The 20205-nt window shown below is 42.5% G+C and overlaps 1 protein-coding gene and 1 long non-coding RNA gene across 6 annotated transcripts in view; one reads left to right on the top strand and one right to left on the bottom strand.

Annotated features, from left to right (window-relative positions):
• The window catches only part of VIT (vitrin), a 53384-nt gene that overhangs the window by 10892 nt on the left and 22287 nt on the right, over positions 1-20205 (bottom strand). For 2 of the 3 annotated variants that reach the window (XM_051783047.1, XM_051783045.1), the window contains 8 exons: positions 19568-19645; positions 15375-15455; positions 13393-13593; positions 12680-12730; positions 9028-9066; positions 8888-8944; positions 8240-8302; positions 76-138 (listed from right to left, as the gene is read on the bottom strand). In XM_051783047.1, the coding sequence (XP_051639007.1) occupies positions 76-138; positions 8240-8302; positions 8888-8944; positions 9028-9066; positions 12680-12730; positions 13393-13593; positions 15375-15455; positions 19568-19645 (633 nt within the window). Of the gene's footprint in view, positions 1-75; positions 139-4677; positions 4726-8239; positions 8303-8887; positions 8945-9027; positions 9067-12679; positions 12731-13392; positions 13594-15374; positions 15456-19567; positions 19646-20205 lie in introns of all 3 variants that reach the window. The other variant, XM_051783048.1, reaches the window with a different exon arrangement.
• LOC127469124 (uncharacterized) overlaps positions 1-20205 on the top strand; it is a 39688-nt gene that overhangs the window by 2648 nt on the left and 16835 nt on the right. For 2 of the 3 annotated variants that reach the window (XR_007903847.1, XR_007903848.1), the window contains exons 1-2: positions 136-8830; positions 16244-16399. This is a non-coding gene — a long non-coding RNA (uncharacterized LOC127469124). Of the gene's footprint in view, positions 1-135; positions 8831-16243; positions 16400-20205 lie in introns of those variants that run through there. The other variant, XR_007903849.1, reaches the window with a different exon arrangement.

Genomic DNA, 20205 nt, shown 5'->3' with positions numbered 1-20205 from the left:
TTTGAATGCATTCTAGCAATACGTAATTAATAATTTGGTATGGCTTAATTATGAAATTAATTCTGGAGTACGTACTCTGGTTACCCTGGGAGATGGACTCCAGTGGCTTCGGGTTCAGTTCTTCCTTTGAGCTGAAGCCTAGAAAGAGAAACGAAAGGCTCCATCGGTGTGTGCTTAGTGGCTGCCCTTGCTCTGTAAGGAAGCAGGTAACAGAGTGACTGCAGAGACCCCCTGGCCTGAGGATTGATGTGGGAGGGAATGAGGGTTAAGCTCCTTGGAGCTTACCTTTTTCCACCTACATCACTCCCAGGGTAAAACAAGAGCAGACATTTCTCTCCAAACACCAACTTCGAATCCCCTTTGGGAGTCAGTCCCCTAACTGCCAGGGCTTGGGAGCAGCATATGCAAGTAGAGGGCTCCTCAGGAGCAGAGGCTGATGGCCATGGTGTGGGACAGTGACTTCCCAGCAGTTTGCCCCCAAGAACTGGCACTGCCGCCCCGCTGGCTCACCATGCTTTACAGTGAGCTGCACAATGTCTGAAGCAGATGAGCAACAGATTTAGCATGTTGCTTTTCTCTCCGGAGAGGAAGGCACAGGTAGTGAGTGACTCACCCCACTGTGTTATAGCTGGGGAAGCAATGCAAGCCACAGCTCCTTGGGTGCCCCTGGAGGACTGGGTTATTTTACAAAGCACGAAAGAGAGAGGGTTAATGGTGTCAGAGAAATACAGTTAAGTCGTGGAAAAGTCTCATGGGCCACTAGTGGATTTTAGCTCAGGACTCAGGCGAGGTATTTGGGTGGTAGCAGCCTTGGGAACATGTGTTTATGTCCTTGTGAGATGCACTGACTCATAGGGCACTATTAGGCTGGCATCAGAAGGTCTGAAAATACTGAACTTCACTCATGACTTGAACGCCTGGCAAGTGTCTCCTACAGTGCAGTATCTCCCTTCCAAGCAAGGGCAAAGAGCTGTTCCTTTTTACTACAACATGAAAAGATTAAGGGGATTTAGCTGGGCTAATCCTCAGAAGAGACATCAATGATCAGGCAAGCCACAAACTGAACGCTCACCAAGAAAAGAGTTGGTCTAAAGAACACCAGAACAGCTTATTATTTTTGTAAACAGCACATTAATTTTTATAAGAAAAGGAGGAGGAAGACTTCCTTAAAGTTTCATCACCAAATAAGGAGAGTATTATGGACTTTGGAGGCACAGTAAAAAGGTAGCTTTAGAAAATGTGAGCTTAGTATAGAAAAAAGATGAGAAATTACTAGATGCCACAGAGTTTGTCTCTACGCAGCAGCCAGCCATAAGCAAGCTGAGCATGAGAGCAGTGTATATCAAGGGACATCAGGGAAGGTCACCAACTGAATATGACGGGAGGCGTAACAACCTAAGCTGGTTGCTGAAGGTAATAATGACCAAGCCATATTAATGCAGAAAACTGCCAAGAAAATGGGGGGAAACACAAGCTCCACCTCCCTCTGTCACCACTCCTATTTCTATTTCAGTTAAGTCTAATAATCCACCCCTCATAATTGTCAGATATAACCTCTTTGAGTCCTTCTACCTGCATACTGAAAGCTGTGCATAGTTCTGTTTCAGGGGCCACATTTGTGGTAAGTCTGAGTATGCAGGACCTAGTGTAGAGCTGGCCTGCTGCCTGCTCCCCCACCAAGAGGCTATAGCACACTGCAGCATCTGCATGGGACAGGTTGCTTTGGCTTCTCGGTTTTAAATTCAGCTGACAGTGAAGAAAGTTTCTGCTGCAGAGACTATACAGACCCATTAACAGCAGCACTGTGTGATTTCCCTCTCCTTTGCTTGTCCCTAGGCATCTGCTGTTGCCCTGTCACTAGAACCACAAAGCTAGCTGGAACCCTGGGCTTGGCCTTGTACAGGAGCCCTTGTGGTAACCTGTGAATGAAATAGATGAAAGGTACAAAGAGTAACCCTACTTTGTTTATGGCAAGAGCTAGAGGTTGCCTTGTGTGTTTTGTTTGAGAATATCCCTGGCTATGTCTGGTCAGGTTAGGACTGTCTGAGGGCTGGTGTTGCTTTTTGGTGCTTTGTACATGGTGCCTGCGGCCCCACATGCAGCCTCCCTGTACTCCTGCCCAAGCATTGGAAAGGATACTTACTGAACAGGGAATAGGAGCTCTCCACCCATCCTGACACTGGCTCTTGTGACAGAAATGCCTTGACCCCATAGTTAGTGGAGCTGGCCCTCTTGTGCCAGAGCAGGCTAGACCCATTCAAAAGTGGGCTGGAAAGCCTCTTTTCTTGCACACCTGGGATGAGCTCCCAGGCAAGGAACAGGGGAGAGTGTGCCTCCCATGTAGTATGTGTTTGCCCATGGGAGGCCCATTTGGATGCCGGAAACATCATCAGGGAGAGGCAGAGTGGTGGTGCTGGGGCAGCACTACCTGAGGCTGGGTGCTTGTTCCCGACCGAGAAAAAATCATGTGGAACAGGGGTGACAACTAACAGTTCTATCCAGTGACATTTATGGCAGCAAACACTTCTGATCTCTCTCAGGCCTCAAAATCTTGCTGACAGGGACCAAATCTGCCTTTGGAGGAAGGGCGCAAGGCAAATTTTGTGCAGGCTTATCGTGGGTTTATCTGATGTGGAAGTTAAGGGCAACGTGACTTGGATCCATACTCATCCTCTCTTTGTCAACCACATGGATGAAAATTATTATTGTTTTTTTTTCTTTAAAACCTGAAAGAGTCATCAGCTTGCCTTCCTGACTGTGTATGTTCCAATACAGTCTTTCATTACACAGACATGTAATAGTTCTTCAGTAACAGACCAAAGCCACACTTCATCCTGCAGCCTGCACACTGCATTCCTCACATGTGCCAGCTTGGTACCCCATATGTGCAGTTCCTCCCCAACCTTGCCTTATTTGCAGAACAGAAAGTAGGAGGATTTAACACTGTGGTGAAATTAGATATTAACATATGCCATCCACTTTAGCAGCTAAATTGTATACGGAAGCTAAATCATAGCTTCAGATTATCTACCTCATGCATTTATCTGCATCCAATAAAACCTATATTCCTTTCCCAGGCATACACCTGGCATTAGCTTTGTTGGTATAGAAAACTCAAGTGTAGGCAGTGCAGCATTTTTTGTTTTTATTTGCCAGTACGGTTATCAGTTCTTGAAGGTTGTGGGTCAGCTGGCTGATTTGTGCTTAGTGGAACAATAAGGTCACCCACCAAATGCTCTTCCCCAACTAATTGGGGAGGTGGTCAGTCTCTATGGGCCTCCCTGCTCTACCAGTCCAATTTAACGTTGGTATTTCCATGGGAATTTCAACTTGCTGCATGGGCAGTCTATGCCATGCTAATTAAAGTTCCCTTCACTGATTGTCACAGCTGTCCACACTGATTAAACTTCCCATTCACTTGAGTGAGACAGCAGTGTCTACATCCACGCCAGAAACAATTCCTTTGAAGTGACAATCTGAATTCATCAGACTTTATCACACTAGTCTACACTGGCACTTCAGTTGCTGAGAAACTATGAATACGACATCCCTTCCCCCATGCCCAACCTTTCATTGCATTTAATGCAATCTGTCATTTTCTGCCTCAAAATGTCGCTCTGCACTCCAGCCCTAGAGCTGTAGCTTTTCCCAAATAAGCACGCTAATGGCTTAAGCTACAGAGAATAGAAATGCTTCCTGTCTTTGGCTCAGGCAGCTGGAGAAGGGCAATCTGTTTGTGTTTGGGATGATGCAAATTTTGCCTCAACAGCTATTGCTGCTGACCCTGGATTCACAAGGTAATGCATATGGGTTATGCTGTTCATCACAGCCAGTGCAAGTATTAGTCATGCCTCAGCTTTGAAGTAAGCAGAGTGTTCAAAGGAATGGCCTTTACAAGGGCCACCAGCACAGCCCTCTATAGCAAGAAAACTGTGATGGAAAAGATGTCTTATATTGAATGTCAAGCCCCTTGTAAGAGAGAGTTCCATGTTATAAATTGGCCTGTATCTTGTGTAGTCTGCTTTTAGTGTTTCTGAGCAAAGGGAGCCCTTAAATGTTGAACATGTAGAACCTGCAGTTCATAATGCTCTTGATCAAGGGTTGCACAAGTCTTGGTCTTGTGGCTGCTAGAGCCTGCTACAAATGTAGGGCTTTTTTCCCCTCACCAGTATTTATTAAAATATTATCACCTCCAGATTGCCAGTTTTTAAGGATAAAATGTCAGAAAATGTCAATGATGCTCATTATTCTTTACATTTGACTTAAATCCTCCTTTTCTTATCTGAATGTTTTCCCTAAGTACATTGACATCAGAATAATCTGATTGCAGCTCTAAACTGTGATCCCAGCTGTGACATTCCCAAAATACTCTGTAATTTACAAATGGATTTCAGTAGCTAGAACTCTTTTCCTGTAGTGTAGCTGCCAACTCTTTCCAGAACTCATCTGTTGTACTCCTGCTTTAGGCAGGAACTCGAGACTGATGCAAGCACAGAATAATGTACTAAGATGTAAATGGCATACCTTCTTTATAATTTTACATAGTGTAATTGCTTCATAAAATGAGATTGTTATCACCAGTGTCACGGGCCTGATGAATAAATAGATTTAGCTTTTCCCATGTGTGATGGAAACCACTTATTCCCTGACTAGTTACTGGATGTTTAAAATATTTACCTGTGTCAAAAAGGCTCAATCCAGGTTTCCATGAGTCTGTTTCCATTGCTTTTACACATGAAAGAGAAGAAAAACTATGACTGAAAATAATGGAATTACTAGAGGTTACAGAGTTCTGACTTAATTTAGAAATGTCTTACATTAACAACTTAGGAACTGAGGAAATCAGTAAACCTGGAAACCTTTATGCACACATTTCAAGCCATATTTAGGAGTCTTGTATCACTGCCTCCAGAGCTCTGATCTTTTTTTAGGGTTTTAAATACACCTCTTTAGATCTGTTTTGGTCTTGTTCCTCTAAATTACATTGATACTGAGGCACATATACTGACTTCAATATACTTTTGTTTGGTTTAGGTTGTTTTGCACCGAAAATCTGCAGGTACCTCTCACCTACAGATTTCTGTATCCCCACAGCTCATCCAAACACAAAGAAGTTGCCTAAATATTGCTAGCCACTTGTCAGGCATGGATAACTTCATCAAAATTGCTGCTTTTATAAATAACCCCCAAAATATCTTTGTTTTTGAAGCCTGCTGCATCTCAAAAAGTGATGGGTAATCACCAGATGAATTCCCTTGCAGCTGACTAGGACAAGAACAGTTCCTGAGAATCACAGGAACAGAAGATTAACTCTATCGAACACCCGATAAGCTGCACAGAGCTGGAGCACTTTTGACTAGAGCCAGTGGGTGAACTACAATGTAGGTTTGGAAAAAGTAATGCATGGGCTTGCCAGTGTCCTCCAGCCTAGTGAAAGCACTGATCTTGCCCTTAGGTTGCCTTTCCAGTGAGGAGCTATCAGCTTCTCTTTGGGAGGGAGACTCGTTGCATGAGACAGAGTAATGAATAAGATGTATGATCTCGCTTAGGGTAGGAGGAACCCTGTCATCTTTCATTGTGGAGCTGCATATAGATCTGCCCATCTTTTCTCTTCTTTGTACGTAGGGATGGGAGTTGAAAGATCAGAGCAATAGAATGTGTGCATCCCATGTGTCACAGGTTTCTTTCTGCTGTCACCTCACTGACAGATAGTATCCTCAGAACACAGGCTCCTTTAACATCTCTGACTGTTTAAACTAAAAAAAGACAGACAGATGCTTTTCAGAAAGACAGGCAGATGCTGGAAAAGAAAAAAGACTGGTTTTTGTCAGTAGGTGCAATGCTGAAGTTTTTCTATATTCACTCTTAAGAACTGCTTCAACTCAGACAGATGCTCTAGTCTGTCCAAATCCCTGTCGATAAGAGCTGTCTATTGCTTCTTCGACTAGCCTTCTCAATTCACCCATTTAGAACTTTCTATGGTGGTTTACTTTCTTAATGAAGAAAACCCCAAGATAAGTGCCAAGGATTTGTAGTGGTTGGCTGCAAATATAGAGAATATGCAGCTTTCTGGGTGACCTGTTAATCCAAGGAAAAGCGCTATTTCTTGCATGTAGTCCTAGGCACATAACAAAGAAAGCTGTCAATGAAATGCATATCTGAAAGTAAAATGATTATTCTTTTAACTAAGGCTTTTTTGTTCCCCACTTGAAGATGCCCATTAAAGCAAAGGACTGATTTTTAAAATACTCCAAGACTGGTCTTTAAAAAAAAGGAAAAGACACCATCACCACAACTCTTCAGTATAATTGCCTTGAAAAAGGCAATTTTGGGCTAAGTGAGTATGGGATTTCAAGAGAGTTAATGTGTGTTGTCAAGAGCTTGGAAGAGTTGAGACCTTCTGAAGAAGGCATTGAGAAGCTGCACAACCAACTGGTATGTCAGGGAAGGTGATTTCCCAGCACACCCGTTTGCTAACCTGAGCTGATGAGAGGAAGCTTCTCGACAGCATGGCCAAACCCCCAGAGCTGATCACTGCTGTTTGCAGAGCAGCATGCACATGCTCAGCAGGATCAAGAAGAACAACTCGCCTTTCCAAGAAAGAAGGATTTGTTCAGGAATTTCCTTTTGATTGTTAGAAAAATTTGCTGCTTGAGAGCAGCACATCTGAGCTGCCAAAGCCTGGGCTGAAAAAAGGATCAGGACTCACTGGGAATATGGCAAGTATGTGTTTGTGGGGTTTTTCCTGCTTATTCTCTGATGAAGAAAACAGAATAATTGATGGTGGGAAATTTGTGCTTTGTTCTCACTTTGGGGGGACTGTAAGGTACCTCAAGTGATTAGGTGAGGTCAAACACTGACTTTGATTTAAATAAGGCTCAGCACTATTCTCCTGTTTTTTTGACAAAGATTTAGTTAGCCTGAGAATTAGCCAGCACATCCTTTGGTCCAGATGTTAGGGCTTTTTCCATTTTGGCCCTGCCAGAAAGGCAGGTCTGCTGCCTCAGACTATTCCTCCCCTTTATATGGTGTCACATAATTAGTGCATTGCCATGACCGACGTGTTTACAGGCAACATATTTACTCTGCTATTCAGCCCAGGAAAATAGTGCCCCCCTGTCTTCCCTCTAAAGGTGGGTACTGAATTTTGACAAGGGCAAACAGAATTGAAGGAGCACAAAAAATGTGAGATTAGAAAAAAAAGAAATATCTGTGACATCTGTATGGCCAAAAATATGATAAAGACAAACACAGGTAGAAACCAGAAGGAAGAGAAGGGGAATGAAACAAGAAGGAGTAGAAAAGTGAGGGAACAGAGTAAATCTTAGGACGAGAAGTGCATCCATTTTAAATATGCTGCAACTAAGTCAACTTCTAATTGTCATTTTGATGAGGAGATTGCTGGGTAAGCTTACTTGGCTGGTATTACCCAGAAAGCCCTACTGCATAACAGCGTCCTCTAGCCTCAGTGTGAATGACCACTTGGCTCTTTAATGTTGCAATACTCCTCCTGTGCTTCCCAGATCTCACTAAAGCCCTCAGGGCCCCAGGGACACCTTAAAGTGCTGCAGCCTCTCCCTCCTCAGTGGGTCTGGTTGCCCATGCTAGAGGCCAGTTCTGCCATGGTACAGCACTTACCTTGGCCACTTGCTGACAGGGCTGCTTGCTGGTGAAGGATCAGTTGCGTGGCCAGGGAAGAAGAACAGTACAGGTAATGTTTCTACATTCAGTATTAAAAGGAACCTCTACCTTCACAATTAGTGTACACATTCCTGAGATCCCCCAAATTTCTTTGGTTTTGGAGCCTGCTGAAAAACTTTCTCAAAAAGTGATGTTTTGCTCTGAGTTACAGGCAGATGAATGCCCTTGCAGCTGACTAGGACAAGAACAGTTCTTGGGAACCACATGAACAGAAGATTTAGCTCTATTGAAGACCTGATAGGCTGCACAGAGCTGGTTTTTTTGTTTCTTCTTTGTTTCTTTTGTTTCTTGTTTTGACTAACAAATAGGGAAAATTGCAAACACTTTGTAGATGCTGATTCCCACAGCCTGGAAGAGCAGCTCACCGAGCTTTCCTTTGCCTTTTGCATTCAGGAAGCTGCTAGTTGGCATTCAGTGCATGAGTCTTGCCCTGGTCCTCCTCCAGGATACAGGAAAACAATCTGCAGTACAAGGGGTAATTTGGGGTTGCTAAAACTATGAAAGAGAGTGGAAAATCTGCTGCTAGCAGTTTGCTCACCTAGGTGGGCTGGAGAGCCGGCAGCCCTCTGGAAGGTGGCAACAGGCTCTTGGCGCTGAATACCTGGGTGATCCGACAAAGAGGTGAGAAGTTAGATGCCAGTGGGCAAGGAGAGAGAAGCATGATCACAAGGGATGCAGTGATCCCAAATTGCCTTTCTGCACATTTTCAAACCAAATGAAAAGGAAGATGGAAACTATGAATCTAAAAAAAAAAAGAACTTAAAAGCTGAAGGAGGTTGGCAAAAGCAGTAAAGTTTCAATGTTAGTAGGTGCTGCACAGTGCAGGTATTAGCTGGTGCACTGGAACAAGTGGTAGTGGGTCCTGGGATGCTGATCATGTTTAGGGCCTGAAAACAAGTCTCCTCTCAGGATCAGGTCTTCATCCCACAAACTTACACAGACACGAAGTTCCTCCCTCATTTTGCGACAGCAAATATTATAAAAGACCTCTATAAATAGTTTTAGAATACTATGTTAAGAACAATTCTAAGTTTTATTAATTCAGTTTACTTTTTTCCCTACAGGTTACACTAGTGTCACGCAATGACCAGTGTAATATAGGCTGTCACTACATCCTGCTATTAATATGGTGAGTTGTGGAAGTATCTACAGGGAGAATAATAGAGGAAGATTGTAATGCCTTTACCTGTATTGTGTCGTACAATATTCCTGTTACTTGTAGAGGTGGAAGTGCCCCTGAATGCTTTGAAAATATTGTATTGGTTAGCACATGGAACTTAAACACAACATTTTCTAGTATTCTAGCAATACAAATCTCTGACATACCTGTATTCTGTCCTCTTCCTTGTGCAGCCTGAACCTGTCCTAAGTAGACAGCAAAATGGAAAATTGTGGTTTATACCATGTTTGGTTCAGGATACTGCTACCTGGCTTTTTCACTTTGTCTCATTTTTTAGCTGTCAGAGTTAATGCTTCATATATGAAGTTTTCATCAATAGACTTTCTCAGATGTTAACTGTATCATTTGAGCCTGCTTAAATAAAAGATTGCTTTGCTCTGTTTGTCATACAGATTAGCCTAATTAAGGTTCCCTTCAGTTGTGATTATTACTTATACGGGTCTCTGGTCTGCATTTAAAAGATTTGAAGTTACTTCTGTGGTTTGTTTTCCCTTATAACTTTCTTTCTCGTCCACACTGGCTATCTATATGTATTTCTATTTCAGAACCATCCGTTTGTACTGGTTGTGTGAGGAAGGTTTTAACCCCAAACCCAACCCCCCCCCCCAGACCATTTACTGCCCTTTCTGCAGAGAGCAAGCAGGCAGACGGTAAATAATGAGACAATGAAACATAATATGTGAGAATTTGTGTGTCTGAAATGTCTTTACACAGAAGGCTTTTTTAAAGGTGATTGGGTTAGGTTATTAAATTCACATTGTTCAAAAATACTAAAGGCTCAAAGCATTTGCAGATGAAAACCATGTCTTTAATCATGCCTTTCATTTCATTAATTATTCTTAAGAAGCTTGTTAACAAACTTATCCTTTAACAAGCCTTTATTCATTAGTTTTCCCAGAAAGATTAATTCCAAAGCTGGATAAAATCAGTGGGAATTTTCTAACTGACTCCTATGAACACTGGACAGGGGCCCACAAGATTATTTTGTCAATAAGATGTCATCAATGAGACCATTTTGAAGGGTTGTCTCAGAAAACAGGAATTGCTGCTCCTTGGGAACTTGATATTGCAAAATTAGGTGACAGCAAATAGCTTGCCTTTGACCTAAACTTGAACCTTCCAGGCCACTAGAAGCCCTTTGATGGGATTTCTAGGAGCTGTCCTGAGAGACCGTGTAAACTCCAGATGCCAAAGAGATCTTGTTTAAGGAAATAATAGGCTCATCTGCCAAAACTGGCAAGGCTTTTAAACTCTGTAAGCTTGTAAGGCTTCAGAGTGACCACAGCAAGACCAGGCCTGGTCAAACTGTAGCTTGGAAAAGTCTGTGTGTGCAGTAGTCAGTGTTGTATGGGATTGTGCAGGGCATGCTTTCCACAGGAGATCAGTATGTGCCAAAGTCGTGGTAGAAAATTAACTCTGAGCCTCAGAGCTTACCTTGTTTCACATTTGTCACAACACTCTTTACAAGGTCAGTAGAAACAGAGTACAAGGGGGTAAGAAAGAGGTTGGCTCAGTATCCAAGTATTTTATGCCACTTTTTAAATTAATTAACCCAACCATGTTAGCAACATGGATTTCTCTCTATGCTCCTTTTGACTGTGCTGTGCCTTGAGGCTGTTCCCTTTTGCTGTACTACCCAAAGGCACGTTACCACTGGTAAGCTGGTTTCTGCCATGCTGTTGTTGACTGGGGCAAACACAGTCGTGGTAGAGGAGGAAAGGTTGGAATTGCACTTCCATGGTCTCAAAAGCTTGTTCTTTGTTCGAATCTGAGATGCCAGTGAGGCTGTGCCATGTGAATGTGCATTCATTGAGCAGAGCTCTGTGCAAGCTGAAGGCTGAGACAGGACTAGGAGAAGTCTGTAACAAACTGGTGATGGACAGTCACCAGGCAAATCCCAAAAACTGGGTTGAAAATTAAACTAGTTTTTCATTTAGCAGTTTTGCCACATCAAGTCTTTAAAACAGGGGTTCTGCAATGGAGCAGAGTCTCTGATATTTTTCCTGTTTCTTTAACAAACAGAAGATAAAGGGGAAATAACAAGAACAGCCAGAACAAGGTAGGACTTTTGCCCCTGCTCTAATGCTCTAATCTGTAAGTCCTGCTTTTGTTTGCCCCTATGAACTTCTGCCAGTACCGGTGGCTGGAAGTGGTAACACCAGAGCTAACACAGCCATGTTCGTTCTGACTGTGCTCTTTCATGGCTCTTTACTTTTGAGGTGTGTTTTGCAGGCAAACTAACAGTGCATGGTGAGAGGTAGATCTGTGAGTCCCTGTGAGCCAAGATGGACAGGAGAACATTTGATTCTGTTTGGTCAAGCCAAACTCTGATTAAGATCAATGGCATCATCAGAAACTCTGGCCTGAATAATAGCAGCTCACAATAGAACTGTCCCTAAGTCTGATCACTTTAATCTTTTGGAAGTAAATGTATGTTTAGACTTCAGTAAAGAAGTGAAGAAAGATGGGTCCAAATTATAATTATATGACCATTGAAAGGCTTGGAAAATGGGAGTGCTTATTTGTTTGTTTTGAGGTTGTTGGTGGGGTTTTTTTCATTTTTTTGACTAAATGATTGGTCTTATTAAAGACAAATACAGCCTTCCCACTGATTTCAATATTGCCAAAACTTTACTTCCAACATGCATCTCTCACTGACTGGGGAATCTCAAACAAGGTTTTCTAATTGCTAGTAAAACCAGTAATGGCCTCTTCTGCGCTCAGCCTGCGGGAATAGGTAATAGAAAAGAAAGCAACATTCAGAACTAGGTTTACAGGCACATTAGGCACTGAATGATGCAGATTCCCACTGAATTTAAACCCCTTTGAATTGTTTTGTCACTTATGTAAATCCTGCCATACACATACCTACCTGTACATTTGTCTTGTAACCCCTCCTGCCCCTACCATTACTCTGCATTTACAACTAAATTTGACTCAATGATGCTTTTCCTCCAGACCTAAATTACCCAAAAGATACCTTCCCTGCCACGTTCTTGGCTCTGAATTACTTGGCAGCAAAGATAACTGCAGTTTTGTGTGTGAGAGCAGAGCTGAGCTGCAAGCACTCAGAAATGGCTATGGAGCATAAAATCTAATGATGGCCCAGCTCCCTTTTCACTCAAAAGCAATCATATCCCCATGCTCAGAAACTTGCAAACAGTTGAAAATATTCTCCTTTACTTGACTGCACAGCTGAGCAATTACACAGTGTATGGGAAAACACCTCTAAATACTTGCTTTGCAGGCTGTGGGCTGGAATGGGAGCAGGCTCCTGGATTGAGATGCGGAGCTCTGAGCAGCCGCTGCTCTGTTGTCAATAACAAGTGGCATGCCAGGAATAACATCACATTCATGCCAAGCTCAGAACCACAGCCTAAGTTTTTTGAAAAAGCATTGGTTTAGTGTATGTCAGCATTTCAGAGCTCTCAGCCTTAAGTTATGCAGCCCTCTGCATCGTGTACTTAACAACTAAATCAAGTCTCCCTTAGAGAGATATGACAGAAGGAAGTAATAGGAAATGTGATATGATTCAAACAGCACAATCTTTGTCTCAAGTGTTACGAAACCCAGCTTTTTGCCAAGGCTGAAATGCGCAGATATTGACTAGAGAAGCTCCCTGAGAACTGTGGGTGATTAGCATCTCTGACATTCAGGCCAAGCATCTGGTTTTCAGTTTAAATCCAGACTTGGATTCAGTCATTGAGTTTGCTGAGGCTTGAAAGGTTATTGAATCATTGCTGCCTTAAAATACACTGCGCTGCATGCCTTGTGGCATACTTACTTCACCATACTTACTTGATGCTGCAGCTACCACAGATGCATATGCTGGGTGGACACTGCTAGAACCTAAAAATAAGAGATTATAATTTTCAGCTATTAGAGGAAAACCTACAATGTTAATGAATAATAATATATGGGGAAGGAAAGATTAAGGAAAACGAGGTGTGCAAAAATCATATGAGAACTCCTTCACAGTGTTTTAATCTTTAAAATTCAAAAGCTGTTACAAAAAATTTATTACAACTTTCATTTATTGAAAGTTATCACAAAATTAATTCTAAAACAAGTCTTGACCTATGTATTGGGCTCTCAGTCTAGACATGTGAATGAAAGAACTATTTGTTGAAAAGCCTCACATACCTGAAAATCATCACAGCATTTGGGGATGAAGAGCTTACTCCCACACAAATTAGTTTATATGTCAGTACATTATAAGTAAAGATAAAGACTAGGCATAAATTTTACTATGGATGAACTCTCACCTCAGAAAATCTGCATGTTTGTATTTATGTGAGATGCACTAAATTTGTACGTGTCTCAAAGGCACAATTCTAACTCCAGCCCATCTGCTGGAATTAAATATTTTTTCCAGTCCTAATATTTCTACATTGAATTATTGAATTTGTGATCCACTAAATCATGATATATCCAGCTGTATGTCTTGTTCCTTAAATTTTAGGAGAGCTGTCATTTGGGAGGAAAGCAATGCAAACATCCACGCCACTGACCCATATCTCTGACCCTATGCAGTCCAGGTCTAGTCTTGGCTGCAGCTGCTGTAGTTCTGGTTGTTGCAGGTGTTGTGGTTGGCTGTGGCACTGTGGTGGAAGGATCTGTCGTTGTGGTCGTTGGTGTTGGGGTTGTGGTGGCCATTTGTGTGGCTGGTGTTGGCACTGGAGACGTCTGATACTCTTTGCGGATTGCATCCCCTGTGAGAACATTGACATGGTCACTGTAGCTGGATGTCTGTCATGCATGGAAGCATCATCAACAGCACTCATGGTTTAAAAGCAACCCAGAAAATGGCATTCTCCTCAGGCTGCCTACAAGCATCCTCAACTGTGGAGCCATTAGTGCCTTCATTGCTGTGTGGTGCTTCATGGTACAGGTGCCTGCGTGACACCCCTACACTTCTCTCAGAGGGTGCTGACAACAGCCTGTTGCAGTCTTAATGTTCCCTCTACACTTTTCTACTTTGGCCAGGGACACTTATCAACCGCAGAGACATCTCAGACCTATGAAATGGTTCAATCAGCCAGTTGCAGTTTCTGTTTTGCTATTATCTTTTCTCAGTGTAATTAAGCACTTAGTGCATATAAATGAAAATTAAATGGCATCTGGTAGTAAAAGATGGCCAATCTGTGTCATAGGTCAGAATAAAATATGCAGTCCAGGATTGAAATATTTTTGGTAATGGTGATTTGGAGAGTGGGTCTGAGCAAAGAGAGGGAGTGTTAGGACTTTGGCTGAGGGGAGTGGGAGAGAGCACCACCTGGGAGGTACCAATCTCATCTAAATTTGACTCTTCTCACAGTTGCTACTACTTTTAAAATGTATCAGCTATTGTGAGAACAAGGACCATTCTAGTTGCAAAACTTGCATCCTAAATATCCTTACAAAAAATAGTCAACATGCTTGAGTTCTTTGAAGTCATTGTCTCAAAAAAAATCCTTTACTGTTATCTTCTCCATCTGTCTACAAAAGCTTACCCTAAAATACATTCCATGTTAACCTCAGTCTTGTTTCTCTCTTTCCTGCCCATAGCCCTGGGGATGGCCTAACACACAGTCTACACTGAAAAGGAATGGTGTGCACTTTTTTCGCTGCTGCACAACACAAGCTTGTATTTTATTGCTATTTCTGGATGTTCTCCTTTTGGAAGGCATCGTTGTGAAACTGTCTGGTGGATTAATTACCACCTAATGCTAGGCAGTGAAAAACTCAGATCTCAGACAGTTTTTATGGGATAATGCTGAAAGAGGGCTCAGAAGAAAAACAAAACAGCTCAGCTGAAAAAAATCAGCATGAATGGCTCTTTTTGGGCTGAACAGTGCTGCGCTCCATGAAGCTGTGCTAAAAGAAAGAAGACAGAGGGCACAGTGAGTCTTCCCCTGTGATCTGATGCTGCTGGAGCTGGGAACAGGCACATCAGCCAGCTTTATACCCCAATCTGCGAGGAGCAGGGAAGTTGGGAACTAACAGTATTAGCAGAAACCCCCGAGGAAGCAGCATAGTAAGAGCAGAGAAAAGCTGTTGCCTTGGTGCATGTTGGCTGGGTTTGTGAGGGATCCTTTAGCACAAGAGGAGGGCTCTCGAGGGCTAGCTGTTCCCAGTGCTCCTGTGGGCAGGATGCCCATCTCTCTCACAGTATCTTTGAAGGGTTTACAGGGCATGTGCCCTGCGTAGAAGGTTGCCAAGAGCCATAATGCAAGCTTTTGAAGTTCACAACAGCTGAACTTGCCCAAAGCACAGGCAGAAATTAAAATCTGAGGGTACCCTCTTCTCTGAATTGGCAAATGTCTTTCAAGCACCATTGCAGGTACTCACATAATGGGATTGATTTGGTGGGAAAGGGACTGTAGAGAGGAGGTTGGATGTGTGAGGTAAAGCTGTACACCTAATCAGTGTGAAACTGCCTCCTATAAGCATCTGCAGGCAGATTAGGCTGGGATGGATACTATAGAAGAGCACTGAGATCCCCAACCCTTACCTTGTTCTGATGCTTTTTCTGATGTGTTAGTAGTATCTGCACTCTTCATACCTTTTGGGTCTTGCTCTGGCTTTTTAGGCTCTGAAGCAAAATTGAGCATGTTAGAAAAGGCAGCTCTGGAAGTAAATAATTTTAAGTCTCCTATTTAGAGATTATCAGTCCCCAAAAGAAGACAACTCATCACATGCCAATAGGTTCATCAGTCAGTCTAACCAGAGCTTTATCACCCAGTGAGAAAAAATGATAACTGGATGCCTCTAGAGAGTAGTCACCCCATATCTTTTATGCCAAAATCAGACATTTTTACTGCCCAAAAGCTCCTGCCAGTGTCAGAAGCATTTCTGAAGTAAGCAAGAAATATGGGGTTTTACCACTAATAAGCCAATGCTCATAAGATTAATGCATCATGTTGATTTTTCCCTCTGAGTAGCAGCATGTCCCAAGAATCATAGTCATGGTGTGTGGGGGATGTTTGGGGAATACCAGCTAATGTGCAGTATTTCAACCACTAATTAATTTTCAGATGTATTTCTTTCTTGACTGACATTTTGAGATCATTATGCAGCCAAATTCTGAATACCATGTACTGTCTGAGAAGGAAGAGGGAGATTTTTTGGTTCTTTTCTTTTTATCATCAAAGTACTTGAAACACTCATTATGGTTTTTTTACCGCAACCTTGCTAAATAATCTGCTTCTACTTTAATGTCTGACTGAGTACTGCAGGGTTTTGATCTTCAGGATTTTTTTTTTTCTTCTCTAGCTCTTTTGGCAGCACTGAACTATTAGACAATTTACTCCTGTGTTAATAGTTTCCTAAAAATTTGTACTACTTTTTTTCTAAACAGCGCATTTTAATTGTTTTTACCAGCTGTGAAGAGTTGCAATTTTGGGAACGTTTTTCTTACTGTACCCAGCATTTGAGAAGCACTGTAACCACCAGCAGCATTTAAAGAAACATCAGGCACTGTGAATCTCTGGTGTCCCTGGGGTGAGGACCAAAACTGCGTCTCTGACAGCTGATCAGGTGGGAAGTAGGATTTTTTGCCAATCTGACAGCTAGTGAGTGTAATACTCAAAGGACTGCCTTTACTTTCTACAGATAATGGATTTAAGTATCAAAGTGAACAGTGTGGTCTCTGTAATATAAATTAGAATAAAAAATTTTCTCTTTTTAAGGTAAAAAATAAGTAGGAAATCCTCTAGCACAAGATGGCCCTGGCACCATATTACAGAGATTTTTATCTTTAAAACAGGCTATTTCTAACAAAGAGCGTCTGAGATGGCTGGGCCAAGGTGGCAGGTCCAAGTGGGATTTGGGGAAGATGGGTTGTGACCATCAGATTTCTTTGTTACCTGTGGGACAGGGCTGGGCAAAGCCAGGTAGTGACATCCTCTGGTGTTGGGTATAACATAACAGTTGTTTGCTCCTTTGACAATCCTGAGTTTTCTCTTTGTGAATGCACAGTCTTTGTTGCTAGGATCCTAGCATTTTCATTCACACTGATTCAAGAACAAAGTGAAGGCTTGTGTCTTTGGTTTGCTGCAGGAACAGGCTCCTGATATTTTGTTTGTGCCATTGAATAGTGACTTGATGATGCACCCCATTTATACACTGATTATGTGGGGTTTAGCACTAGTGTAAGACATCACTGCTTACAGCCTGCTGAGCTCAGTCCTGACTGTGTTTCATAAATGACTTGGATGCAGGACTGGAGGGGATGCTAAGCAAGCTTGCAGATGACACGAAACTTGGAGGAGCTGTTGACTCCCTGAAAGGCAGGGAGGCCCTGCAGAGAAACCTCGACAAATTAGAGGGCTGGGCAATCACCAACCATATGAAGTTCAAGAAGGCAAAGTGCCGAATTCTGCACCTGGGGTGGGGCAACCCTGGATGTAAATAGAGACTGGGGAATGAGATGCTGGAAAGCAGTGCTCTGGAAAGGGACTGAATGTCCTGGTTGATGCCAAGTTGAATATGAGTCAGCAGTGCCCTGGCAGCCAGGAGGGCCAACTGTGTCCTCGGGGGCATCAGGCAAAGCATCTCTAGCCGGTCAGGGGAGGGGATTGTCCCGCTCTGCTCTGCACTGGGGCAGCCTCACCTTGAATATTGTGTGCAGCTTTGGGCACCACAGTGTAAGAAAGATATTAAGCTCTTAGAGAGCATCCAAAGGGGAGCAGTGAAGATGGTGGAGGGCCTTGAGGGGAAGCCGTGTGGGAAGCGGCTGAGGTCACTTGGTCTGTTCAGCCTGGAGAAGAGGAGACTGAGGGGAGACCTCGTTGCAGTTGACAACTTCCTTGCGAGGGGAAGAAGAGGGGCAGACACTGATCTCTTCTTTGTGGCGACCAGTGACAGGACCCGAGAGAATTGCCTGAAGTTGTGTCAGGGGAGGTTTAGGTTGGATATTAGAAAAAGGTTCTGCACCCAGAGGGTGCAGACTCCCCAGGGAACAGACTCCCCAGGGAAATGGTCACAGCACCAAGCCTGACAGAGTTCAAGAAGTATTTGGACAATGGTGTGACTCATGGGGATAGCCCTGTGCAGGACCACAAGTTGGACTCAATAATCCTTGTAGGTCTCTTCCAACTCAGCATATTCTGTAATTGTCTCTTGTCTGCTGTGAGACCTTGGGCTGGTTATTTCAAGTGTGGCTACATTTGGGAATGATGTGTTGCAATTCTAGTAAACATTTATCAGAAAAGCCAAAATTTCTAACGTATTTCCTCCCTTCTAGCAGTGCACAGTATTTGGGTCAACTAATTTCTGTGTACTTGGCCAAGAGATATATAAATCTATACCTATTTGATTGTAAATGCAAAGGTATTACAAATGAAAGGCATAGAATTAATTGAGTGATGTATATTCAGTCTGAACAACTAGAAAGCATTCAGATTTAAATTTGCCTTTGTTCAAGTGAAAACTTAAAGATGAAGGGCAATGAAATTGGTGAAAGGTCTAGAGCACAAGTCTTATGGGGAACAGCTGAGGGAATTGAGATGTTTTAGCCTGAAGAAAAGGAGGTTCAAAGGGTACCTAATGGCTCTCTACAAGTACTTGAAAGGACATTGTAGTGAGGTGGTGGGGAAATGGCCTGAAATTGCTCCAAGGGAGATTTAGATTGGATATTAGAAAGAATTTCTTCACATTTTGTCAATCATTGGTATAGGCTGTCCAGGGAAAAATGGAGTCACCATCCCTGGAGATATTTGAAAGACATGTAGATGTGGCACTTAAGGACATGGTTATTGATGGACTTGGCACTGCTGGGTTAATGTTTGGACTTGATGATCTCAGAGGTCTTTTCCAACCATAATGATTCTATGATTCTGTAAGAAAAGAGCTCTGTACTTTGCTTCCAAGGACCAAACAATAATGTACAGGAGAAGAGCAGGTCTCCAAGTAACCTCTGTGTGGCCTTGGATGAATGCTGACAAGTTCCTAGAGAAGATACAGCACAATTCATTGTACCCCAGCTCACAGTGGATACACTCAGGAAGGCTCAGGCTCAGCAATCAGCAAAAGGGCTGTGTTAGGGAAGTGTGTAGCAGTATGGGACATGAATTTTGTTTTCATTCGCACCCCCAAGGGGGAGTATGAACCTTACGCAGTTGTTACAGGGAGCCCAAACAAGTGTCATTTCAGTGACAGAGGCAAGCCATATGCTCTTGAATATCAGTGACCAACCAGTGTGAGACTTGATCGAAGACCTCTGAAAACAACTAAATTATTTAAACTGAGTCTTACAGAACAGGATGCTGACTAAAACGATTCCTTAGTTAAGCTGCTGTGCCTTACCATCTGTGTCATTAGTATTATATTACTGTTTGTTGTTATACTCTCAGCACTGAATATCCCAAGAGTTAACATGAATAACACTAGGAAAAAGCCAACATGTGTAACCTCAAATGCTTTCATTTAACCAGTACAATGTCGTATTCAGTAATAGATCTAAAGCAAGGGGGAAACTACTTGGAAACGGAAGTCTGTGAAGCATGGTATGACCAAAAAATAGAAATTGTCTGAGATGATTTCCATATGCTTAACATAAAAAAATACCATGACTGATTCGGATGAGATACTAATGGTTGCATGAACTTCTGACTCTGAATAATTATATCTTTGTATTACACAACTGAGAAGCTATGAGAGATAGTTGTGAATGGATGTAAGGGAAAGTAAGTCACATTTACTTGCCTGATTTAACAGCAGTACTTTTTGAAGAAGAATATTCAAGAGTTGATGGATATGTCACACCTTTTCTTGGCTTACCCTCTACAAAAAAAAATATTAGAAGGCATCACAAAATATTCTACATTTTCTTGCAATAAAATTCTGATCTAACACAGGTGTTCAGAATTAGACCTCTCTTCTTTACTACCCAACTCATTTTCATGAAGATTTGTTTCATCTGATGGCAGAATCTCAAAACCATACCACTATAATACCAATGCCTAAATCTAGCATCATAGAAAGAAGTTAGAAAGTGTGAAAACAGAGTCCTGGGGGGAAAATGAAGAGGTCAGTAAGTTCATTCCTTTGCTCTCAAATGATATTAAACAGACAGGGATCATTCCTGAAGGACATCTGTATAACTTCTACTTAAACCCACAGCTTCCCTAGGCAGCCTTTTCCAGTGCTTGACATAGAAAGCATGTTTGATGTGGGATTCATTTCATCATGCACATAGCATTCTTCTCTGACCTCACTTCTGTGAGATGCCATTTCTGGCAACAGCCTTTTGCAGTAATAACAGTGAGAGAAGGCTGTGCTTCTGTGTGGGAACATATGGTACCTATATTTAGGTCTAAAATGAGGGTCCTGTCTTAAAACAA

Source organism: Manacus candei, unplaced genomic scaffold (assembly GCF_025592945.1).
Source record: "Manacus candei isolate 608988 ecotype Guabito, Panama unplaced genomic scaffold, ASM2559294v1 h1tg000017l, whole genome shotgun sequence".
NCBI lineage: Eukaryota > Metazoa > Chordata > Aves > Passeriformes > Pipridae > Manacus > Manacus candei.
This window is presented reverse-complemented; position numbering and strand designations above follow the sequence as displayed.